Raw genomic sequence first — 26,233 nt, forward strand, 5'->3', positions numbered from 1 at the left:
TCCTATTTGTCATGCCTTTGTTTTTTTAACCTTCAAAACTGACAGCAGACCAAAATACAATTGTTTTATCATTGACATGTACATTTATATCCCTGAACCTTGATTCTGAAGGCAAGAGGGAGGGTTTTAAAAGCAGCGCCAATATGATTATCTGCTCTGAAGTGATTAGGCTGAAACGAGATACACTCTGTGACATGATATTTCACTTACTGCTGTAAGAGTCAGTTGGTGTGGGCAGTGTCTAAAAACATTCTGCCCGTGATTTGGAAACACTTTGTTTATTTTGGGGGCAGCAGTGTCAGAGCATGCTTTGTAATGCTCTTTAAATGGATGCGAGCGTGTCATATGATAGTATGATAGTCTATGATGATGTGTAATAAGAACCTCGCTCTGAGAGAAAGAGAGAGGGGGGGGGGGGAGGAGAGAGTAGGGCAGTAATTGCTGAGGTTGTCATACAGTTGTTTTCTTCAACATGGTTTATACCTCGGCAACTATAAGACCGTTCAAATTCATAGTGATTAATCAGAGATAAATGAAGCACTGACACTTTTTATTAACTTTTCTCTATAAATAGCTTGCTATATGTAGGTCTTGACATCATTGATTACATTACATTATAGACACGACATGGTTAATATCAATGTATAAAAAGTGAGTAAATGTTACATTGCCGACCCCATAGTACCATACAAGTGCACTAACTGCAGTGACCAACATCAGTATCCAGACAGCATCAACAGTGGTTAAATAAATCTAGGCCTACATCAGTTGATAACTTTCAGATCACATAGTCTTAAAGTAGTCTTAAACACATATTCATTTGACATTTTACTGTTATCAGTCTTCTTCATGACTTGTTGTATTTAAACCGTGTTGGGACAAAGGGGTCAGTTGTCCCAGGCCCAGGGAGTGAGGGGCCCCAGATTTGGGCCCTCATTACATATAGGTGGGGGCACTCTGCTGCCCTACAAAGGCAAGGTGCAGTAACTACATATTTTGTCAAAATTGAGTTTTGACTGAAAATATTGCTCATTGCACTTCCTTTATCTTGTGTCAAAACAGTATGGTCCAAGTGTGTTTCGTTTTAGAGATATTGCTATGTCAAATTTTCACTAATGGCCACATCTAACCTAATGCCAAACCTTTGAAGGCATTTTCTCAGTTTCAATGTTGGCATACCGTAGTTACTGCACTTTGGCTTTGTAGTCAGTGTTGCCAGATTGGTCGGTTACCCGCCCAATCAGGCTGCTTGGGATAGCCATCTGCAGGTAAAAACGGGAATAATCGGCCATCTGGCGTTTTTTTCTGCAGTTTTATTCCCATAGAAATCAATGCAATTTGTTGAAATTGGGCGGAATTTAGCGGCTCCAAGCGGTTTTTGAGCAGCTTCTGGTCGGGATTTGATCAGACACATCTGGCAACACTGTTTGAAGGCCTAGTGTGTCAGACAGAGCTCCAGCTCCCCCAGAGGGCCAGCAGGGTGATGGAGTAGGTGGTGAGCACCAGGAGGTAGAGACGAAACAGGAAGAGGTCCACTTTATGGCACAGAGCCAGCCAGTCGGACTGTGCTGCACCATCCTCCTCTGCCTGCTGCAGATTCCACCTAGAGACACAGCACAGTCATTGGAGCAGGAGTGTCACACATAAGGCATAATGCCTCCATCCGCTGTTCTGACAAACGGTCCTACATTGTAATTTTATCCTACGGTAGGATGTTCTGTCAGACACGTCTGTTAAACGGTCCTACATCGCCAAAGCCATAGGCGTCAGACATGTCTGTTCAACAACTTATCCTGATTTTCCAGAAATCCGAGAAGAAAAAAAAACATGAAAGTCAAAATAAGAAGTAAATATCTAGCCCATCACACCATTTGTTGAAGTTTTCTGATTTCAGGATTTTAGTACTTGAGAACAAATCTCTTTTTTGGTCGCCCTTTAGTGCTCCTGCTATACTCGCTGCCATCCACCTCAAGATGGTTGACTAGCAATTTGATTATGCAGAAGCAGACATTTAATATTTCACAATTACCCACTTGAGATCAAATAGGCTGTATAAATGTGATGGCCCTGTGTTAGAACCTTGTTGACATGTCTGATGGGTGTTGCCGGGGGAAACATAGATGGTGGATTTGGTTGGGTGCACTGTGTGCTGTCAAGTGCTATGTGGTCACAATAACCAAGAAGGCTGACTGACTTTGTCATTAATAATTACGCTAACTATAGAAAACGTGATAATGACTTCAAACTAATACACTTTTATACAGCTCATATGAAACACATTCCAAGACATTAGAACCAGAGAAGTAGTCTCATCTACTAGGTAAAATGCTAAATGTTTTTTTGACCTTGACTTGGCACTGTGCAGACTCTTGTCTTGGTACAAATTGAGAAATATACACTAAGTACAAATATACAGTAAGTAATGGCTCAAGATGATATAGCATGCCATAAGAAATATACAGTAAATAGCCCATAAAGTAATGGCTCAACACTATGTATCATGTCATAACGACAGTATCAAAGATACAACCTGATAGTGCTCAGCTGATAAAGAAGCCTCTCCAGACGTGGTGAGCTGACTGAGAGTGGGGTTTCACCAAGAGAGACAAGGTCATCATCTGATGGAGAAAAAAACAAACAAACTCACATAACCTGGAGTTATACAGTCTTGCATCAGTTTTGCATCATAATGCAATATCAAATAAAGATAAAGTAAAATAAATAAAATAAAATAAACAGGCTAAATTAGCCTAAGGGGTAAATTGTCTTAATCTTAAAATTCAACTTATTTAATTCATCACTGGGACGTTGTTATAGTCACTGAAAAAACTTTACTACTATAGTACTACACCACAATCTGAGTGCACAGGGCCTTTAGTAATGCATTACATTACATTACATTTGGCAGACGCTTTATAACCAAAGCGACTTACAAACGAGGACATACTAGTCATAGCCAACATCACTAGCAGATACAAAATGCACAGGAAATATACAGAACAACATGTGCAGATGCAAAGAAGGGTTAGTGAGTACACACACACACACACACACACACACACACACACACACACACACACACACACACACACACACACACACACACACACACACACACACACACACACACACACACACACACACACACACAATGTCAAGAGTCTGGCCTGGGGCTAGGGCAGCTCAGACATTAGTCTAGCAAATAGTCACGAAAGAAGAGAGTCTTTATCTGCTTCTTGAAGGCTGGTAAAGAATCTCCTCTTTCGTGACTATCTACTAGACCATTGCCATTCTGGTAACAGCTGATTGATTGATAAAAGACTAACAAAGGTCGGCGTCTGCGCCTTGAACTTAATACTCGTGTATTGCTTGGTGCGTGCACTCCCAAAAAGTAGTAATCACTCAAGATAATGGAAAAAAGGAGGCGCACACAAGACTTGTGTGAAAAAGTGTATTGAAGCCGAAATTATACAACAGAAGTCTAAGGTTAACTGGAGAAACAGACGTTTCGGAGCTAGTCCATTCTCAATGTCTCCAGTAGCAGCTGATTGATAACATATTGAGAGTCTTTGCATACCGCTGCCACTGCTCTGCTCCAGCTCCAGGTCGTCCAGTGTCCTGACGGAGGTGAAGGCGCTCTCCCCGAAGCTCTGGCTGCAGGAGCCGTAGTGGTCGAGCAGGCAGGCCGACAGGGACATCTCCCTCACCTAGAAGGATCAGGAAGCACGCTCATTCATCACCTTGTAGTCTGATGCACTACACTGGGTGCTTAACTTTGTCAATGAATAAACTCAAATCTCAAAAATGAAATGAATAAAGAAGCACTCATCAGATTTGTCTTTTTTTATCGTCTCATAAACGTTTCGAAATGCTTGTGAAGCAATTAAAAACAAGTCCTACAGGCGGACAAAGATGCATCCGTATATGCACTCTGCTGCCTTGTGGACACAGAAGGGAATTTCTATTTAGAGAGTTATTTTCAGACGAACAGACAGACAGACAGACAGACAGACAGACAGACAGACAGACAGACAGACAGACCAACGGACCAACCGGCGGATGGAGACACCCTCTTATAGAGATGCTAGGACGCATCTAAAAACAAGAAGAAATCTGATGTGTGCTTCTTTATTTATTTATTTTTGACATCTCCCTCACCTCCCGTTCGCTGTGGTACAGCAGTTTCACCACCAGGATGGACTTGGCCAGGCTCAGCACCAGCAGCGCCATGCACACCGCGAAGAACACCCCTGCAGGATGACACCGGTAGTGCAAACCACAGTGTTAATTCCGTACGTACAGTAAAGAGCAGGTATGTGAAACTCAGGCCCTGGCTGGGGTCAAATCTTAAGCCCGTGGAGTAATTGTATTCGGGCCGCGAGATTTCAAATAGGCTATGTTACAGTTAGCCCATACACCATTAATGTATACCTGTGGGCAGAGATGGGCTTATGGTTAGAACTAATAAAATCTTTGGTATTGCGTAACAAGACTTGAACATGAAATTTGGTGTGCATTACCATAGTATATATGATTTGAAAGGGTCTGTGTGAAATTTAACTGAGTATTAAGTGCACGCACAATTTTAGTCAATTTTTAAAAAATTAAAACGAGTTCGGCCCACAACTACGTTCCAGATTGGGACGATTTAATTGATAATTGATGATAATTGATTTTGGCCCTCAGTCAATATGAGTTTGACACGCCTAGTATAGAGAGAGAATTTGACACTTCAAGTGCTAGAGTGACACTCATTCGTTTTTGTTTTTTTAGGGCTTCTTGTTATACTTTATTTGTCAGGATAGTGGAGAACAGATCGGACATGGTTGGGAGAGAGATGGGGGTAGGTTTTGGAAATGAGACAGGATGGATTTAAACCTGTTATGGGTGAAGTCATGTTCAGTGGTGGAACAATTGCACACAGGGCCCCAGGACAATACACTGATAGGGCCCCCACATATGGCCTATATACCAAACTCATAATAGGGCCACTGAAACGTCCCTCGAGACAAAGGTTCCCCACCCATGGTTTTAGACAGAGTGAACGAATACAATTTTGGTAACCCTCTTCATGTTTTCTTGTTCATCTATACCCCATGTATGTATTCAATGGGGTGTGTTTACACTCATGCTAAGCACCCATCCCCCCTCCATTCCTATTCTGGTGTCTCTGAGCAGATGTTCTTGCTGAGTCATCAACAAAGCATCCTGGTGCCTTTTAACCCATTGATGCCTAAAGCACCTGCAACCAAAAAACGCCTGCTGAATGCCCAAGCCCTTATTGGGAAAGTTGCCCTCAGCCTATAGGAACATAAATGTCTCAGCCTCTGATGCACATAAAAACATGAAATAAGTAGCATTTAAAGACCCTCATCATACATTAGAATGTGTTCATTCAGCTGTAACATACCCACATTTTTATTAAAAAAAGCTAAAATCTCATGAGCCTGAATGCAGCGTATATGTCGCTCCAGGCACCAAAGGTCAAACAACATATGCGAATCATCAGGCATCAATGGGTTAACCAGCATGCCTCTGGCTCCACACTGATGCACTGATGTTGGCAGTAGTAGAAACCAGTAAACGTGAAAGGTGTAGGACGTGATGTACAATTCCGTAAGGGTGCTTCATGTAAAACAAATCTGAATGATCACAGTAACCAGTAATGCATTCACTTTGAAGAGACCAAAGCTAGGGTGACATGAAACTGGCTGAGGCAGGTAGGAGAGATTGCAAACTAAAGAAGAAAGACGACAGATTTTCACGACCAGATACCCCCCATTTACACAATCCATCCCTATGATTATTTTTCTGTTCATCAGAATCAGCTTCTTCAAGAACATAAAAAAATAAATGGATCCACCCAAGATATGAATGGCAGGAGGCTTTTGCTCTCTCTCTCTACCGTCATGAATGATGACTGACTTACTGACACGTCTGCCTACCAATGAGTGGGGTGTTCATGGACGTAACCGGGATCTCGTCCGTGAGGTTGACCCGGAAGACGGTGTAGCCCAGCAGGATACTGACTTTGAAGGAGATGCGGGTGCCCGTGTTGGGCGGCAGGTAGAAGCTGATGACGTCCACCACCATCAGGAAGATGCTGGGGATGAGCAGAGCCACCACGTACAGCAGGGGGCGCCGACGGATCAGCACCTGTAGAGTAGAGAGTAGAGTATCATTTATTGATCCCATATATGTCAAGTAGCATACATAAATACAAAAGACATTACCCACGAGACATTACCTTCAAGACACCTGCGGGACCAAACGGTACATACCGTAAAATACAGCACTGTTTCCCAACCAAGGGTACACGAGAACACCTCAGGCGGCACATAGAAAAATGATAACAAATATGGAGTGTAGTACAGTAGAGTACAGTAGAGTAGAGTACTTTTATTAATCCTGAGGGAAATGAAGGTGTCTGACAGCTTACATAGATACAAGACATACTGTAGATACAGAACATATAGTAGTAGTCTCATTGGGATACAGAAACAGATATAGAGCGTGAGTAAGGGGGTGCTTAAATCATGTGGAAAAAATGGCTTAGGACGCAGGGCATAAAAGGTTGGGAAACACTGTGGTAGAACACAAACACAGTAGAAACTAGAAGCACTCAGAGAGTGCAAACCTCTTCCAAGGCCATGGGATTACACCTTATTTTTTTCATTTCAAGTCTTCCTTTCTGCCTTGCTTTGAATTTTGTTGAATTAGAAACAGGAAACTCAAAATTCACCTCATCCCACAATGGTGAAAAATATATATTTTTCAATTCCTGGGTCTGGAGCATGATCCGGATCACCACCAAAATGTAATCAGTTGTTCCTTTTGTCATTTCCAACAACTCCACAAAATTGCATCCAAATCCATTCATAACTTTTTGAGATATCCTGCTGACAGACAAACTAACACGCAGGGGGTACAAAAAATGTGTCAGCTGATTAACGGCCTATCTCTTTTACTGTTATTTTCAATAAATTGGCCTCTCAAAATGTTTGGTTTCTTGGCCCTGTTTGCATTTTTGCATTTTGAAGCTATACCTACGCAGGGATGGGCAGTATTGCTATTACATCTAATTGAAATACATTTTGAAATACAAAATTGAATTTTGTATTTTGTATATCATGTAACCGAATTACATGTATTTGCATCAAAATGCTTTCCTCCAGTATTTTGTGTATTTTACAAAACTACAAAATACAAATACTTTGTTCTACCTACGTATAACCTTCTGAAAATCCCAAACTGTAAATTCTTGCCATTTTTAACTGTTGTGACTTCTCCGCAAGATCTATCTTTGTTATGCAATGCTCTCTGTAGCGAACGGTTTTGCTCACATTAAACTGAATGTGTGCGTAGTCCTCGTCGTCCATGTGTAGCCTCCAGTAGTGCGAAGGTACAGAGAGCAGCTCCCATTCACCGTCACTCATGAAGTAGCGCTTGTCACCGGCAATCTTCTCAGCATCTCGCCAGAAGGCCAAGTCCACCTCTCTCACTGGCACGCACACACACACGTCCGCGCACAGACAGACAGACACACACACAGCCCCACCTTAATATCTTTGTGGGGCCCTAACAATGGCTAAAGAATGCTAAACTGTGCCCAAACCAAAATAATCCCTAACCTTAACCTGTCAGTGAGGAAATAATTTTTAACTTTTACTTTTACCAGTAACAACAAAACTACCCCAGCAAAAGGGGTCAAAACATGTGGGGTCCATGACTTGTAGGTGTGCTCCAATAGCAGTGGCCTCACAAAGATAGATTGGTGCCGTACAAACACACACACTATAAAAGGTTGCAACAAGCTACAAGCTACGATTGCACACCGATTTGTTTTCAAAGCGAACATCACTGTCCCCTTCAAAGACCTTCTCCAGGACAAATGGCTACATGAGCAGTCTGTACAGTGGATGGTGTCATGAGAAGTGTAACAGGCCGTCTTATATTCTGTTGGTAAAAATAGCAACTGTCCCTGGTCATGGTTCCAGGCTCACACCTTGTGACACAAGCTTCTGAGGCGGTTTGCATGCTGACTGCAACATAAATGTAAAAAAGGAACCTTGTTTTTCAGGAAAGACTGAGAACAGTGTCTTCTTTGTCTCATCCCACCTTATGCTCCCTTCTATAACTACATTATATATTTACCTGTGGTTGTGAGAGAGGGGTGTGTGTGTGTGTGTGTGTGTGTGCGCGTGCGTGAGAGAGAGAGAGAGAGAGAGAGAGAGAGAGAGAGAGAGAGAGAGAGAGAGAGAGAGAGAGAGACAGACAGACAGACAGACAGACAGACAGACAGACAGACAGACAGACAGACAGACAGACAGACAGACAGAGACAGAGGGAGAGAGATTGGTCAGTTTCCCTAGTCCAGGGCGAGGACCAGTGGTGTAGTCTATGTAGAACGCAGGTATACGGAGTATACCCACTTCAAAATTTCTGGGGTTTCAGTATACCCACTTAAAATTGATTTATCCATTATTTAGAGTAGCACAAATATATACAGTATACCAACTTCCAAAAATGCTCAAATATACAGTATACCCACCACAAAAAAGCAGACTACACCACTGGCAAGGGGGCGTAGAATTGGGCCCTTATTGCATTGTATGGATATGGATATGGATATGGATAGAGGGAGCTTTCAAGACAAGGTTGTCTCAGGCCCGGACCAAGCTGTCAACAGCCCTGATCACTAGCCAGGCAGGCCGTGCCCTCCTGGTGACGATGATCTTGATGTTGATCTTCAGCATTGCTTCTAGTCAGGCCAAGAGCAATACAAATATCGTTTCTGAGTTCTCGTAAAAATCGGGAACCCCTCCCACTTTGTCGGGAAGCATCCAACCATTAGCAAACCAAGGGAGGCGGGTCGACCACGCCATTTGGGAAATGTTAATGGTTATGCTCTTGGTTAGACCAAGTCTCGAAGAGATTTGAAATTCGATGATAATCACGCTACTGCTGAAAGGGGTCTCTTTCTACCACATTGTACATTGTGTGAACAGTGAAAATTATGGGGTATATCTACGTAGTATCTTACCAGAGTGCAGCAAGCTTCGAAAGGTCAGGGTGCAGTTCTGCTTGTCGAAGGGAAAGGCGTAGATCTGAAGGTCGCAGGCAGCCACCACTTGGATGGGCATGGAATTCTTCACCACGCCTGAGGAGTTGACGTAGACATATGGGACCTCAGAGGATCCGCGGTCCACACTACAGGACAGACCACGTCATAGACAGTGACTTAAAGGGTAACTTCTGCCAATTTCGACATGCAGTTGTAATGCTCACATCGTGGACTTGAGATCATTTTTTTCCTTCAGCCTTTTCCGAGATCCTGGTCATTGTAATTTGTTTACATTAAAAAACATCTTTATTCCCAATAACATCCAAAAGGTTATGCAACATCAGCAGACAACTAGCAAACAGCGATACCTTTTGGGATAATATTTGGAGTAGGCCTATGTTAAGAAAGTTTTTAATGTAAACAAAGGCTGCCCTCATTAGAGTGGCTCAGATCTCGGAAAGGGCTGAGCCGAAAAATGCAGCATCACTGGGTACTGAAAAGTCAAGGGTAGCGTGAGCAATACAACAGCATATCGAAATTGGCAGAAGTGCTCCTTTAAGTTCATGTGCGTCTGGTCAGAACTTCTCACAGTCTTGCCCCTGTGAAACATCTACACAAGGATTTACCCTTTAACTTCATGGATAACAACTGCCTGATAAAGTGTGTTGTGGCTGTCTCAAGTGTTACTTTAATGGGTTTTTTTTTTTACTTTAAACAATCAACATAATAAATTAAGTTATAAGAATGCAATAAAGCATGATTCTTCATATGTGCAATAGCTCAAGTTACAAAATAGCTTCATAATCGTCATACTATCATACAATTCTGTGATGATGATGTCGGGTAGCCAAATGGCATCAGTGGGCAGCGATATGTTATTGATGCCATCAAACTCCTCTGGGTCCCACACCAGGAACTCATCTGTCCAGAACTGAAGTTAAAACACATAACATAGGATTATTTTCAAATGACCGGTATATCGTCTATATTATGTACTATTACTATATACGTTACATAATAGCCTACTTTTTTCATACAATTAATAGGATTGGTTTGATCAATATGCAAAAGTGGATGGGATTGCTCACATTAACCAGATATGACTGTTAAAAATTGATTTTTCTCCTGCAGCTTGACATTAGATGCACAATATTTCTGTCTGAAAGCACTATTATATAATCAAGTACAGTCAAAATTACCTGTTGGTATACAACGCTTGTTGTTACTTTTTGGGTTTGGCCATCCTTGAAGAAAATCACACAGGCACAAGAGGTTAGAAAAAACACAGTAATCAAAACAAAAACAAACAAAAAAGAAATCAATGATTTATTTTCAGGGGTTTGAACGATTTAACAAAATAACCTGACTCCTCCTCTATAACGATCGGACATGAACAAACAGAGTTTTTTCTTTTACCGTGGAGGCACTAGCACTATGGTAAGGCATCCATATTGCCCATGGGGACTCGGGTTGGAGTCCGACTTGGGTCATTAGTCCTACACAAGGTAGGTCAGAGTGGTCCCTCTCAACTACTAATTCTCATTCCTTCACTGTCTTGTCAAATAAACAAGAAATACAGGTATTTTTCTTTTACCACTTCCAGGATAGACTGAATGATGAAATCGATGTAGATGAGAGTTGGGTCGGTCCAGTTCACCACAGGCCGTACTCCAGTGTTATAATGGCGCAGCAGCATCCTGGTGAGCTGGTTCAGAGACGACCTTTTTGGCTTGTCCGCAGCGAGCTCCATCACTGGGACTATTCAATATCATTAAAGGTGACCAGAGGATGTCACACACACACACACACACACACACACACACACACACACACACACACACACACACACACACACACACACACACACACACACACACACACACACACACACACACACACACACACAGTAAAATGTATATAATTAAATAAAATAATTATATAAATTAAATTTTAATTAAATAAAATGTATAATTAAATATACATTGTGTTATCTGTATGGTGGAAAATTAGTGAAAAGTCAACATTATGAAGTAATCAATTCAATTCAATTCATTCTTTATTCCAGACCCAGGGGGATCCATATCACATTAAAAAGACAGAGCATCACAACACAGTACATATCTTAAAAAAAAAAAAAAAAAAAAAAAAACAAAAAAACAAACAAACAAAAACCTGGAACAACTGACAAAGAAAAAGAAGGGAAAAAAAAAACACACAGATATGAATCAATATGAAAACATATGGAATATCACAGTATAGCATTTGAAAAAGTATTTTTTTTAATTGAGTAGAAGACAAATTCTGTCTACAACAACAGGCAAGAAAAACTGTAATCTAATTGATATCCACTTCAAAGTATCTTCTTATCATTATTGGCCAATTTATTATTTAACATTGCTAATGATGTATTTACATGCATGTCATATTAATCATTTGACTAAAAAGGTAATTTATTTGATGATCAGTTCTCTAAAACACATTGAAATTTAAATGAGTAAACCATTAACACCCTAACAATGAATCAGTGTGAACAAAGACTAATTACAATGAAAGAACTCTGTACAGTAACAAATGATTAACGACCAATTAATACCGACCAAATCCCTTTCCCATACTTGTTAATGTTTCCGCTACAATGCAAGAGTGCTTTTGTTTTACTTTTATTATTTTATCATTTTCTTTATCATTTATTATATTTATTATACTATATTATATTAATCATCTATGTCCACACCTAAAGTCTATGTCTATGTCTGCATGGGAAAGTAAGAAACGTAATTTCAAATTCTTTGTACGAGCATGTAAAGAATTGACAATAAAGCCAACTTGACTTGATTATATTATGTTGGCTATGATTATGAAAGTCGATTTGGTTATAAAGTGTCTGCCAAATGCAATGTAATGTAACAATGTAATCAGCACATTTTAAGATTCACACAATTTCACACACAAATTCTCTTTCCTGTTATTACACAACATTACATCTTTTCCAAACTCCCTTTATTGTGTTGAATTGTCAAATGTATACTTACTTACCTGAAAACAGAAGAAGCAACCAGTTGAGAGCAGACATGATGCCTATCCCATAACCTCACAATCTGGTCTCTTCTCGACTGCTGATATTCTCTCCTAAAGAAGCCACAAATTCCTGTTTCTGGTCTTTAGTACAGGACAAAATCCACGTCAGCTTCTCAGCAGAACTGGACTGTACCTGCTGCCGGACTGACTATAGGTCCAGATGAAAGCACGCTGGTCGGTTGGTCCTGTGTATTGCGACTGCATCAGTTATCTATTTCATTAGGGACTGAGGCCCCACATCAATGTGGAGGCTCAGGTTTCCAAAAGACTGGACAGTAAATTTCATCTGGATTGATGATGATTGCATTACAGCGCCGCAGATAAGCTCTCTCGTATATGCCGGCCATGGCTCTGTTTCACATTTTGCATCCTGCCGACTTAACCTAACCCCTAATATAATTTGCATAGAGTTTGATTTTGATAGTGAGTCAGTCAGTGTTTGCCATAAAGTAGCCGACAAACTGAACTCTGGCGAAGCACCATTGCCTATAAGATACAAAAAGTATAGGCCTTTATTCTTGGGCAAAGCATCTTTCACACCACAAAATCATAAGGAATACATAACAAATAATAATCGGGCATTTTAAGGCCCCATAAGCCTTGTGCTTATTATGAGTAAAAACAAGAGCAGGCACAAATCACATAATATAATATTTGTAATGACACAATAGGCTACTCATTTTTTACATCACATATTTTCTAACATTTTTTGTTTACTTGGGTAACTACTCTCAGGTACCAGAACCATATAATTCCACAATTTGAGCTTAATTTACGGTACTCCTGTCTTTTAGATGAAGGATGGTGTACACTGGATGCTACAGCGTCACCAGATGGGGATCTCTGGTCATAGCTGTGATAGATGGGCATCACATCCTAAAGTCTAGTTGGGTATACAGTTATCAGTGTTCTAGCGTTCTACCACTCCTTTTTAAATTCTTTTTTCACCTGCATGCCTTGTGCTTTTATTTTTTATTTTTATTTCATTTTATTTTATTTTATCTTACTTTTTTATAAAGCACATTGAATTGCATTTGTGTATGAAATGCATAGGCAGTTTTAATATTGAGCAAGGTCGGGTGATTGCCCAGGGCCTCGGCCATTCCGGTCGCCTTGCTCAGCCGTCCCCAATGATATACTACATAGATTCAAACAGAAAAATGTGTGTGTGTGTGTGCGTGCGTGCGTGCGTGCGTGCGTGCGTGCGTGCGTGCGTGCGTGCGTGCGTGCGTGCGTGCGTGCGTGCGTGCGCACGCTTCTTCAAATCTGCAAACCTTATACATCTGTTGTACCACTAGGTGGAGATCTGTCTCTGATAGGTGCTCACTTCTTTCACAGGAGCCGAATACAAGGAGGAAAAAAAACATTGAATGTGATATAGGTAGCATTCGCTACCCTGATACTCCATGTTTTAACTCACCCTGACCAGATGATATTCTGAAAATTAAAGAGTGTGATTAACCCTAGTGATATAAAGTAATATTTAAAGGTGTATTGTCACACCGGTGTGACGGGAATGTTCGGGCACTGAAAGTTCTATAGAATTCTGGGCGCCATACAATACAATTTGGAATTTTAGAATCTTGCATTGTTATAGAACTTATTCTTCTTATAGAATGTTCAAAAACCCACACTTTTAAAGGTTAAAAACAGTCTAAACAAAAGAAAAGAAAGCAAAAGTGTTACTGCCGCCGCACCAAAAGAGACTGCCTCAGAGTTTACTCAGCAATAGACCCTGAGGAAAAGGGGGGGAAGAGAAAAAGAGAAAAGGACGAACCAACGAGAGGCTGATTCACTTCCCCATGTGTGTGAGTTATGAGTCACTGCTTTTGGCTACATGTATACAGGGCCGCTGACAGTTTTTGCTGAGTCCAGGACAAAGTCATCTGAATGGGCCCCCTATCCAATACATACAATGAAATTGGGACCCAATTCTGGGCCCCCTATCTCCCCAGGCCCGGGACAATATACCCCTTTGTCCCTCCCCCTGTTGGCGGGCCTGCATGTATAACTCACCATATGAGACAGCAGCAGCGCGACACTAATCACAGCCCTTACAAACAGCCAAGTCGACTCGCTGGCACGCTGTAGCCCAGAGCAGCTTGTTAAACGTGTTTGGCCAGATCCTTCTAGGCCCCTGGTAGTCTGCATACAAAGTAGTGATACTCTAGACTTTTACTTTGCTCCTTGATGACCTCACACTTGACTTTAAGATACTTTCTTTTTTCTCTCCGTTGCTACAAAAGTATCACTTTGGAGTGGACAAGTTGAACAGGTTTTGTAACATTGTGCATCTTTCGTGACTTTAAGAACATACTACATTACATGGTTTTATAAGCGAAGAACAGAGATACATACTATTTTGATCCTTAGTACATGAGTGTTTGTCATTTACTAGCTTTTTCAATATGGTGTGCCTCTGAAATGATTTATATTTTGTAAATCCATTGTAGGTGACCTGACTAGACTAGACTAGACGCCTAATTTGCAGATTGCAACCAGTGGTCATCAGAACACCTCCCTCCGGCTGGCTACAGCTTCATTATCAGTGTGGTATTCAGAGCTCTAAATGAACACCAGCCAACCAGCCAAATGCTGGTGAAATTTCAGTTTGGCTGGTAGAAAAGCCCAGTTTACTAGCCACTTTGACCCATTAGTGAGTGTGTTTGGCTAGTAAGATTAACATCTACTGCCCATTTTGGCTGGTGATGAAAAAAGTTAATCTGGAGCCCTATTGTTTTAATAATGTAATCTATACTTTTTAATCTGGGTAAGCAGTTAGAGTGTAAGACTTGTAGCCCAAAGGTTGCCGGTTCGACTCCCGAACCGCCAGGTTGGTGGGGGCAGTAATTAACCAGTGCTCTCCCCCATCCTCCTCCATGACTGAGGTACCCTGAGCATGGTACTGCCCCGCCGCACTGCTTCCTTGGGGCGCCACTGAGGGCTGCCCCTTTGCACGGGTGAAGCATTAATGCAATTTTGTTGTGTACAGTGTGCAGTGTTCACTTGTGTGCTGTGGAGTGCTGTGTCACAATGACAATGGGAGTTGGAGTTTCCCAATTGCGCTTTCACTTTCACTTCACTATTGGTTCACCCCGCTGCGTTCACCCTTCTTATTTTTCAGCTGTTCAAAATGGACACAGAGAGGGCTGGAGACTGCTGAAGTGTAGCTAAGGGCGAGAACAAATTACGGCCCGCACCCACCCCTCAAAATCCAGGCCTGCAGGGTGCTGACGTTGACTGGAAGTTGACTGAAGACAACTCTGACTGGAACGCTAAAAGGCAAAGCTTGTGGGAAGGAACACAGTAAATTCTGCAGTGCTCGTTTAACACTTAGAGAGTTGATTTGACATCATTTTGACTTAAATGAACTCTCTAAGTGTTGAATTAACACCGCAACATTTACTGTGAAGAGTACCCAGAGTCGAATGCTCAACCACAGTGATGATCCACCATCACTGCTCGCTACTTTGAGATATGAATCCCTGGGGTATACCAAACATGAAATTTGACCGCAATGGCAAAGAGACACACACTTGTTGAAATTACAGTCAGTAAGAGTGCACCCATAGGAAAAACAACCACCATACATGGTTATACAAATCTTACATAGGCTCCATCTTATACATAATGGCTATACAAATAAAAAAAGAGTAAAGAAATACAAGCATATAATCAACATATAAGCACATTCTACATGGAATGTCTCTGTGTGTTACTTTTTATGAAAGCCCAAAAGTTAAAGCCCCATTGGGAAACTCCAACTCCCATTGTCATTGTGACACAGCACTCCACAGCACACAAGTGAACACTGCACACAATTAAATTGCATTTATGCCTCACCCGTGCAAGGGGGCAGCCCCCAATGGAGCCCCAAGGGAGCAGTGCGGCAGGACGGTACCATGCTCAGGGTACCTCAGTCATGGAGGAGGATGGGGGAGAGCACTGGTTGTGATTACTCCCCCCACCAACCTGGTGGGTCGGGAGTCGAACCGGCAACCTTTGGGCTACAAGTCTGACACCCTAACTGCTTACCCAAGACTTGCCATGTCCTCTTTTATCATATTTTTTTGGCCTTTGCACACCTTTGTTATGAAGGACTTTTTTGCATGGGCATCCTAAACAACTCATGCCACCATTCTTCAGAAATATTTTTGTATTATTTCTGCCTCTGAATGTAGGCCTGCTAATAATAGCCTGATGACTAGGCTCAAGTGTTCTCCCTTAAGCCAACCTTTTTACCTTTGTCGGTATACAGATGTCAGGATCAGGAACCCTTTAAGAAGCCGTTTACAAGAAGGCCCATGTATGTGTAGATATTTTTGAAAACGCATAGGTTTGACCTCCTATTTACACATAGAGTTTTAGAAATCTCCTTTCAAAACCTCCGTTTTAAGAACCTCAGTTTTATGGAGCTAAAATGTGCCTGTCACAATGGTATTTTTATTTCTAATCCACATGTCGCATTTTTAATGGATAGAACATTGCATTTAAAAATATCCACATACTGTGAGCACATAACTGTCATCGTCCCAGTTGCTGTTTGCTTCCTGATCCATGTTCCTGCACTGCACACAGACAACACACACACACACACACACACACACACACACACACACACACACACACACACACACACACACACACACACACACACACACACACACACACACACACACACCTGTTTTAAGGACAAATAATACTCAGGAGATGACAAATGAATAAAGCAAAAAAATGAAAAATGAATCAAGGAAAATGAATCAAGCAAAGTGTCCTAACTGTTAATTGGTGATATTTGTAGATACAGACCTTCAGGAAAGGACAACACTGACCGATCAAAACATGAAGAGTCACTTCAATTGGATAAACGATTGCTTTAGGCCTATACTGACAATCTTGGTTCTGATTTGCCAAAACAGTATTAAAAGCTACCAATTGTAGGCCCTATGCCCTTAACTTTTGCAAAGGGCCCTGAAAAACAACATTTCTGCATGCACAATATTACAAAACATATCTTCAGGGCCCAGTGTCTGCTGCCTTCCCAAATTAATGGGCCTGAATTGGAATATAAATCGCTTCATTTAATACAGACAAACTGAAAAGATTGTGGACATCCATAATCATTCACATCTGTTATGCAGTGACAGTGACAGAAAGGCATAGCTCCAACGTAGGTAGTGATTTCAAATGCTTTATCAGAAAGTGGCATGGATTAGGCCTGCTATTGCATTTGTTTTGTTTACTGAGTTGTAGTCTGTTTGGAAAATCACAAAAAATACTTCGGAACCTATATGTCTTGAGGGCCGTTTTATCCGGCCCCCGATATCATTTTAATGGTATGCAGCTTCACATAAAATGACATTTTTGTAAAGGAGTCTTAGATAATACATTTGCAACAGGCTACAATTCAGGGGACCTAAAGAAGGTGGGTGTGTTCATAGTAGGCTACGGCCCTCAGATTAATTTGAAGTGGCCCCTGGAATGAAAAAGGTTCCCCATCCCTGGTTTAGGGAATGGGGCATAGGACTTTGGTGTAAAGTGTATTAGGCCTACCTGTAAACAATACTAATATGTGGGCTGTGATTTTGTTTTCAGCTCAAGTCATTACAAAAGAACTGAGACACTGTTATTATGGACCCATTATAGATAGGCTTATCTTTGATGGCCCGCACAGCAGAATGAATCTGTTTGCCACTCTTGTGGCCTTTGTTCGCGTTTCCACTACTCAAACAGTGCGCTGTCGATCAAAATGCAAGTGTCCGCCCCCATCACCCTTTCCCTCTGCCGCAGCTGGCAGTGTTGCCAGATTTGTCGGTTTCCCACCCTATTGGGCTGCTTAGGATGACCAGCTGCCGGTAAACAAGGCTGAAACAGGGCATTTGGATGGGTTTGCTGCAGATTTAGGGCCATAGAAATCAATAGTTTAGTTCAAATTGGACAGGAATTAGTACTTCCAGGCGGGTTTTGAGCATTTTTTGGGCTGGAAATCATCAGTGTCATCTGGCAACCGTGGCAGCTGGCCGCCCAGCTCAGCCTGACTACTCTCTACAATCAGTGTCGGGGAAAGCCAAGAGAGCAGCACCTTATATCGCGTTTCTCTCCGCACGCGCAAGAAGTCTATGAGGCTCTACGCTGAGAAGTTAAAAACCTACTAAGGTATGTTGGACATATGCAGTCGTGTATCATGCAATACATCGATTGATAGGTTGAATGTGATTTTAGCTGGTATTTTTGGAAAATAAAAGCCCCCGTGAAGTAAGAGTAAATGCGCGGTCGATTTCGAATGCGAGCGTATTTGCGGAAGTGCTTGATCATTCTATTAGCCTGTCTGTAGTTTTAAATCGGAAAAGTCTGGAAGTAGTCGCGCCTTTGTTTTGATGAATTCAGCGACTTCCACGCTGTAGATCCACCGACTGCTCGGTTTTCATAGTAAATGTTTGAAACGCGTTTAGTGAAGAAGTTGTTATGTGGCCTGACCGACTAGGAAATTCAAAATGGCTACCATCATTGTCGTCCCAGCTGCTACATGCTTGCTGCTCTAATGACCGCCTGTGCAGCGAAACATTTTTGCTCTTCCTTACTTGGGCTAGCGTTGAGGAGACACTTTGTTCTCGGTGATTATGTATGTTTTGCTAACAATTGTGACATTGGGAAACAGAATATTTAACGATTGTCCAGTTACATCGGTAGATTTCTTAGCATTTGTTTCAGTGGACTGGAGAATGTTAGCCGGTAGCGCCACAGCACCCGAACACGTCAGTACGGTGGGGGAGGGTAAAGGATGCCTGTCTGGGTGGAGCTAGTCTGCTAGCTGGCAAGCGAATGTGTCTCGGGGAAAGTGTTTTTGTGTAACGCCGTTTTGTTTTTGCAATGCTGTCGCTTTAATTGGAACTCGAGTTTGTATCTTTCAGCGGTGGGAGTTTTAAATTGTTGCCAGGACATGGCAAGAATCCACAATAGGTATCCGAAACAAATGTAATGGATAATGCAAACCTGAATCCGTGGATCCTCTGGCCAATCGATTTTCATTTTCAAATCGGGAAATAGAAAACAGAAAATAACTCGTTATCCGATTTTTGTTTTGGAAATCGGGAAACGAAAATCGGAAAACGAACCAATTTTCGTTATCCGTTTCATTCTGTTAAATGCGGGCAGGCTTGTAATTCAGAATTAAATTATGGCTTCGTTTTTCCATCACCTATTTTTTAATTACATGAACCGGAAGACGTTGATTGAGCGCCTGTCCGTCAGCTGTCAAGGAACGTAGGCCTACGGTGCGAGCGCAGACCTAGGTCTGTGGGTGCGAGTGATATTCCCAACATCTGGCCAACATTCCTTTGATTTGGGTTGCAGTCTTGTAGTTACCATGGCTGTCTGTCTTTTAAATTCTGGTTTGTTTGGGTTATTATTACCCTGGTATAAATACCCCTGCACGTGTAAGTAAGTTTGCAGAGTATGACGAAAGTTTTTGACTTGCCCTCTTCGTAACGCTAGCACTCAAGTAGGCTAGCTGGCATGATGCCACCCACAGCCCAAACTGTTTAGCTCTGGCTGTCCAAGTAGCCTTAGTGGCTATTCATGAACGAGATGAAATATAACAACCGATAGTCATATTCCCTCTCGAGCGGATAGCAGACATCCCAAGATCCAAAAACTTCTTTCAGGGAGATGCTTATCGACCCTCGACACCCCCGACAATCAAAATGCCATTAAACGCGTGTAATCATGTCCTTTACGTATATTGCCCAGTCTGCATATAACATCTGCCTAATACCCTACTATTTTTCCTAGGACTTTTACAGGGCGTCCTACTTGTGTGCTCGCGCAAAACTATTCCACACATTCCGCACGAGTCATTATCTTTCTCTGTCCCTTCTAAAATCAGGGATATTTTATCTGACTCGCAGGCATCAAGGACAGGGGGGAGCTGCTATCATACTCCCTTCATGGGATGTCTGCGATAGCGGACCTCGTCATGCTTTGAGGTGGACCTACAAGCATGCAATTACTGATGAACGTTGCTCTGGGAAACATAAATATTAGTGCCTAGTCTACATTTAAATGAGGACGTGTTAAAAACTTATAAAATATAGGCTAGACTAGAGTAAACACCTCTGGTGTGGCTAAGCCAACTCTTTACCCACAGCCTCCCTGACACATTAGCACAGTTTCCGGGTCAACACAAACTTAATATTTAGCAAAATAAGAAATGGGAAAACGGGTCGTCTCTCTAATTCTGATTCCCATATGAAAGCGCTGAAAAGGAAATCAGAAAATGACTTGATTCTCGTTTTTCGTTTTCCGGTTTCCAAACGGGAAACAAAATGCGAGTGGTTTCTCGTTTATTGTTTACTTAAAAATCGGGAAACCGGTCATTTTTCGTGGTCCGTTTTCCGATTTGAAAATGAAAATCGATTGGCCAGAAGATCCACGGACCCTGAAGATGTCATAACCGTTGTCCATAAACAGACGGTGGTTAGTTGCATCTTTAAACGTTATTTTGTAACGTGTGATTTTTCTTAATCAAAACTAGAAATCCTGTCACATTCCACCACGATATAAGTGCATTATTTTTGACGTGCTTTGAATGCTTACTCACACATAACTCAGTTCGACTGACTTAATATGGTCTCTGACAGTTGAACTATTGTGTTTTTTCCTCATCAAGTATTAGTTTTGAAATGGCATTGCTGTCAGCCTGCATTTTGGTCTCTGTCTCTACAGTTCTGGGATGTCACTGATTTGGCAGGTAGGCCATATGTCCTCATTTCAGTTTAATCATCATCAACCAGTTTAGCCTACAGGGACTTGTTTAGACAAATTCCATGTCTGGACAGGTATAGCATATAGTATTTCCCCCCCAGTCATGCCTGGTATCCCCCTCTAAGAAATAGTTTTCATTGATATTAAACCACACCCCACACCAGATTATAGGCTAATTTGTGGAATTGGAGAATGCTTTGGTGTTGATCTGTATGTCTGTAACTAATGGGTTTCCTGGTTCAGTGAAAGATGTGGATGCACTTTCTGAAACACAGAGCCTCTGCTTTGCCAGTAGAAGAGATTCCATTTTGATATACTGTAACTAAAGGGCCTTTCCCCCCTTAACTGATATATCCATGAATATCTCTAAGTTCAACCCTATATTATTACCAATAGACGGTACATCTGATTAGAAGTTGCCTTACCCCAACACATAACGTTGTAATTATACTCTTAAACAAAGGCGCCCCTGCCAGTTTGATTTTGGTCAGCACCACCTATACTTTTAGCCTCAGCTTTATGCATTTGACCTTTAAGGCTTGCCCTTTTAGTCGCCTGATGAACCTGGTTTAGGTAGCCTAGAGCAGTGTTTCCCAACCAGGGGTACGTGTACCACTAGGGGTACGCGAGCATACTGCAGGGAGTACTTGGGAAAATTTAATTTGAACAAATGCATGGAGCAAAGTCACACTGGCATAGAAAAAGCAATGTAAAATATGAGTTAGGGGGTACTCATGGTACAATGAAATGGTTTGGGGGGTACATGAGACACAAAAAGTTGGGAATCACTGGCCTAGAGGAGGGGTTTCCAAACTTAACCATGATAAGGCCCACTATATACTGCTAGATTCCAGCAAAGACCCACCTTACATCGATGGTGCCATTCTATTTTTTCTGTGCACCCCCATTTACATCCATAGTCAAGGTCTGTGAGGCAGTGCCCCATTGTAAATAAAATAATATCAACAGTAGTAGTAATGTTCAGAGATTCAATAGATTATTACAATGCTGCTGTTCTTATCTAATAGGGATATTGCCTAGCTCATTTTGTTTTCCATTAGTTATTCAGTTTATTCAATCTCTTATTTTTAACCTGCTGTGGCCCCCTGAGCATCCCCTCACGGGCCACCGGGCGTCCCCGGCCCCCACTTTGAAAACCACTGGCCTAGAGGTGGATTCAAATCCGCCATTGAGGACTGATCACTAAAATGGCAGTGACCTCTTTGATTAGGTTTACAGCTACCTCTAATAAACACTTAACTAGAATGCATTTAGTACCATTTTGTAATAAAAATGAGGATTCTAAGCTGCTTTATTAGATTATTTACCAATACCTCATGGTGGTTGTTTCTCAAATCCCCTTTGCCGTCCACCCCACATCTTGATAAGAACGCTACTACCTGTCCTCATTTGTGTTTGAAAAATAGCCCACGGCAGAAGCATTGAAACTGTGGACCGCATCAGTGTTTGCTTGCAGTGTTTTACTAGCCTATATTAATGACTGGTGTAAATGTGTGTGTTTTCATTTTTGTGTGTGTGTGCGCTTGTAGATGTGTATTTGTGTGTTCTTTTGCCTTGCATTGAAAGTTAGGTCAGATTGCTTTTTTAAGAACAGTTTTTTATTTTGACTAACCTGTGCAGTTTTGCATGGATAGTGTTATTAAGCAGCATTACAATTTAATTAAAATTAAGTCAGGTGAATGGTAAACTATGTTGGTATTAATACTTAATATTACCACCATCTTTTGGTCTTGAACTCAAACTAGCTGAGAATGTTAAAAATGTGCTGATGAATGTTGGGATTGTTTATACATCCATTCATGAATAGGTGAACTATTGTCATGAATGTAGTGTTACCACATACAAACATGATGTCTTAACATTTTCTATTCATTACATTTACATTATATGTTTTGATTAGAAGCAACCTACAGCAAATGCTTTTTTACAGTTACAGTAACAGTTTACAATTAAGCCAACCGTGCAACCAAATTAACAATGCAGTGTTGTGCATAGATAGTATAATAGTGTCCAAGTCAAGGTAAAGTTAACGTCTAAAGAATTAATAAAACACTTAAGTTAGATATGTCATTATTTTGCCGATTGCAGATCTCTTGCTCATGCTTCTCCCCATTTTCTCTCACCCTTCCCCCTCTTTCTACCCCCCCCCCCCCCCCAAACAGTAGAGCCATGTTCTCCAAAGGCACCAAGCGCAAGTTCTCCGAAGGAGTCGAGGACGGGTTGTCTGAGGTGGGGGGCGATGGCGGCGGCCTGTCGGGCGGCCCCGGTGGTGACGAGCTCTCGTCCTCGTCGGCCCCCTACAGCCTCCAGCGCCAGTCGCTGCTGGACATGTCGCTCATCAAGCTGCAGCTCTGCCACATGCTGGTGGAGCCCAACCTGTGCCGCTCGGTGCTCATCGCCAACACGGTGCGGCAGATCCAAGAGGAGATGACGCACGACGGCAGCTGGCCCACAGCCGCCATGCTGGAGGCCTTCGCCGCGAGCGCCGGCGGTGGCGGCGGCGCTGGTGGTTCGGGTCCAGGCGCTGCCGGACCGTCAGAACGGCTGGTGGCCACGGAGGTTCTGTGCCGGCCAGGCAGGGAAATGAACGGGGGTCCGGATGCGGAGCCCAAGCTGTTTTCGGTGATGGGCTACGAGGAGTGCCGGGAGGAGGAGGTGGTGGCAGTTGAGGAGGAGGAGGAGGAGGACGACGACGACAACGAGGAGGAGGTGGAGGAGGAGGACTCCTCGATTTGCTCAGAGGTGGTATCCAACGTCTGCTTGTCAGGCAGCATGGGCCACTGCTGGGAGCGGGGAGGGGTGCTGAGGGGCGAGGGGGAGCTGGGAGACACCCGGTTAGGCTCCGCAGACGAGGACGTTGATGTGGAGGAGGATGAAGACGAGGAGGAAGAGGAGGACCACGAGCTGCATCGAGGAGGAGGGAGGCAAGATGGCCAGGCGAAAGCAGGAGGAGGCGGCGCCAGGCAGGTCTTCGGCACGTTCGAGATCAAAAACGGCCACCACCCGGGCTCGGAGTCAGCCCTGGAGGAGCTGTTTTCGGACGTGGACGCGTCCTACTACGACCTGGACACCATGCTGACGGGCATGCAGGCGGCCCCCAAGATTGGACCCTATGACCTCCTGGACAGCCTCAGCCAGTCGCACACTCCCTCGTCCTTGGCGTCCACCGCAAACTGTCGCTCTGACCTCAATGAGCTGGACCACATCATGGAGATCATTGTGGGCTCCTAGGGCAAAGCCTTTCTTTCTTTCTTATTCTTTCTTACAGAGACAAGTACTTTGTTCCCCTTATGCCTTTTTTATGTCTCCTATGGAGGGCCAGTCGAACTGAAACACGCTGTGCTGGGGGCAAAAAAAAAACCAAGACTTTCTTGCCTTAGTGTATCAGTGTGTTATTTTATGACCTGACCATTGCATACATTCTGTATGTTTCTTTTTTTATTTTCTCTTTTTTTCTTGTTTTCTTTTTGAGGCGATTCACTTTGTCTCTTTTTTTTTGTCTCTGTCTTGTTTTAATTTATTCCTGTAAAAATACACTACAAGAATGGAGAACAAGATATATACAAAAAATTGTAATTTTTTTCATATTTTCATAAAGATGAATGATTGAAAAGCGTATGTAAATATATACAATTATATTTTTACAACAGATACGTCTTGGGAACTGTTACTGTACATTTTCAAGTGAGATTGCACATTGTATTGTGCCACGGACTTTTAAGTCTTCCGAAATCCAAAATGGTGATGTAGCAAAAGCTGATGACGCAGAGGTCATCAATGGTAATACACATTTATCTGACAAACCCTTGTTTCTGTCGACAGGTCGATGTGCATGTACAGTATTTTCTCAGTATCACTTTTTTCTGACACAGGAATGCCTTAGCTCCTAGCTTGACACAACCCCTCTGTTTGCTGTTATGCGTTACATAATGTCTCTATTTCAATTCTTAATGAATGAAGAATCATGGCACAAGCCAGTTTTTTTTTTAAACCTATGAATGCCTTTTTAATTTATTTTATTTATTCATATCAAAAAATGTCAGGTGATGTGGTCAAGTCAAAACCATTGTTTTTTTTTTCTCCTTGCTGTGTTTTTTTTTTTTTTTTTAATTTGGAGGAGTCTTAAGTGGGGTACAGCATTTCCTCTATGCATCAAGTGTGCTCATACACTTTCTATGCATTAAGTATTCAACTTTTCACACAGTATTTAATTTTTTTATGTCCGGTCAAAAAAGACACAAGTTACTGTTTATGAACGCAAATGCTTTCTTTTATACAGCAAAATGTCAAGTGAAAGAGGCTACAAGTTGCTTGAAAGTGATTTGAATATGGATGAACGAGAGACTAATGATATGTAAAAAAGTTAGACTAGATTAAAAACCATTTTATATGAACAATGTAGCTTTTTTTAAATAACATTTCTAATAAAAGATACAGACGATAAAAGGTGTATGGCTTCATTTATCCCCTCAAAAGACCTTGTCTTTTTGACTACAGCCAACTGAAGTTATAGCTAAGTTACAACTGATGGTAAATACAGGTGCACAGTGTAGGATGGTGGGCAAAGTAGGTATCGCAAACATGCTGCTGTACTGCCAATCAGTGGGGGTTGTAGACCAAAATTGCCAGGGGGGGCTGAGGTTCGCCCATTGTGTTTTTAGGGGGGCACATTTAATGAAAAAACAAGTATAATATTCTATTTTATATATTGCATTTTATATTGAGATTTCTGTAAAAGATATATAATATTGACCATTGACTGTTTAGTACAGGGGCCAGGAGCCATTCTACAGGGGTTGTGGCCTACCCTGGCCCCCCTTCTAGAACTGCCTGTGCTACCGATCGCCAACTATGTTTGATCCTTTCATGAATATTTTTTCTAAATAATGAACTAATATGTACTATGACCAAAGCACAGTAAGTTTTGCAGCTGAAAATATCTTTCTGGACATTGAAAACTGCAGATGCACCTTTTCATCTATGAGAAGTGCAATTTTCCCAGTCACAATGAATACTTATGATTTGATGGTGTAGTGTTCATGAAAAAAGGTAACCTCTGGGAAAGGGCAGCAAGAATTCAGGAAAAAAAAAAAACAGCTTAAAAATGGTACACTGCACTAATTAAAAATTTGAGTTTTCTTTATATAATCTCAAATTAATTTTATCGCTGAAAGTGGTTGCTTGCTGGAGTAAGTTTATGAACTCCGCTGGGGGATGCTACATCTAGTTTGCTTTAATCAAGACAAGTGTACTTAATTGTAAAAAATCTATGTGACAGGGTTAGCACAGAAGTTTGAAATTGTGTTT

General features: G+C 41.9%; 2 protein-coding genes across 4 annotated transcripts in view; one reads left to right on the forward strand and one right to left on the reverse strand.

Moving 5' to 3' along the window:
• Positions 1 to 595: 595 nt before the first annotated feature.
• The window catches only part of htr3b (5-hydroxytryptamine (serotonin) receptor 3B), a 28,195-nt gene continuing 2,557 nt past the window's right edge, over positions 596 to 26,233 (reverse strand). Inside the window, exons 2-13 of the mRNA XM_063223494.1 lie at positions 16,651 to 16,710; positions 12,101 to 12,193; positions 10,659 to 10,822; positions 10,264 to 10,308; positions 9,886 to 9,995; positions 9,044 to 9,210; positions 7,344 to 7,501; positions 5,946 to 6,156; positions 4,159 to 4,250; positions 3,578 to 3,707; positions 2,531 to 2,618; positions 596 to 1,603 (exon numbers count right to left, since the gene is read on the reverse strand). Of these exons, the coding sequence (XP_063079564.1) occupies positions 1,444 to 1,603; positions 2,531 to 2,618; positions 3,578 to 3,707; positions 4,159 to 4,250; positions 5,946 to 6,156; positions 7,344 to 7,501; positions 9,044 to 9,210; positions 9,886 to 9,995; positions 10,264 to 10,308; positions 10,659 to 10,822; positions 12,101 to 12,137 (1,362 nt within the window). The 5' untranslated portion in view covers positions 12,138 to 12,193; positions 16,651 to 16,710 and the 3' untranslated portion in view covers positions 596 to 1,443. The remainder of the gene's footprint in view (positions 1,604 to 2,530; positions 2,619 to 3,577; positions 3,708 to 4,158; positions 4,251 to 5,945; positions 6,157 to 7,343; positions 7,502 to 9,043; positions 9,211 to 9,885; positions 9,996 to 10,263; positions 10,309 to 10,658; positions 10,823 to 12,100; positions 12,194 to 16,650; positions 16,711 to 26,233) is intronic.
• Positions 18,170 to 25,372, forward strand: cdca4 (cell division cycle associated 4). Of its 3 annotated transcripts, XM_063223493.1 has the most exons (3): positions 18,170 to 18,298; positions 20,867 to 20,891; positions 23,089 to 25,372. In XM_063223493.1, the coding sequence occupies exon 3, from the start codon at positions 23,096 to 23,098 to the stop codon at positions 24,155 to 24,157; it is 1,062 nt and encodes a 353-aa protein (XP_063079563.1). In that variant the 5' UTR covers positions 18,170 to 18,298; positions 20,867 to 20,891; positions 23,089 to 23,095; the 3' UTR covers positions 24,158 to 25,372. The 3 variants fall into 3 exon arrangements, with proteins under 3 accessions (XP_063079563.1, XP_063079561.1, XP_063079562.1); XM_063223491.1 differs by lacking the exon at positions 20,867 to 20,891; XM_063223492.1 differs by lacking the exon at positions 20,867 to 20,891 and having other exon boundaries at positions 23,092 to 25,372.

This window comes from Engraulis encrasicolus, chromosome 18 (assembly GCF_034702125.1).
Source record: "Engraulis encrasicolus isolate BLACKSEA-1 chromosome 18, IST_EnEncr_1.0, whole genome shotgun sequence".
Taxonomy (NCBI): domain Eukaryota; kingdom Metazoa; phylum Chordata; class Actinopteri; order Clupeiformes; family Engraulidae; genus Engraulis; species Engraulis encrasicolus.

What these genes read in the sequence shown, in the direction of transcription:
- cdca4 (XM_063223493.1), top strand. Translation starts at nt 23,096, where the DNA reads ATGTTCTCCAAAGGCACCAAGCGCAAGTTCTCCGAAGGAGTCGAGGAC.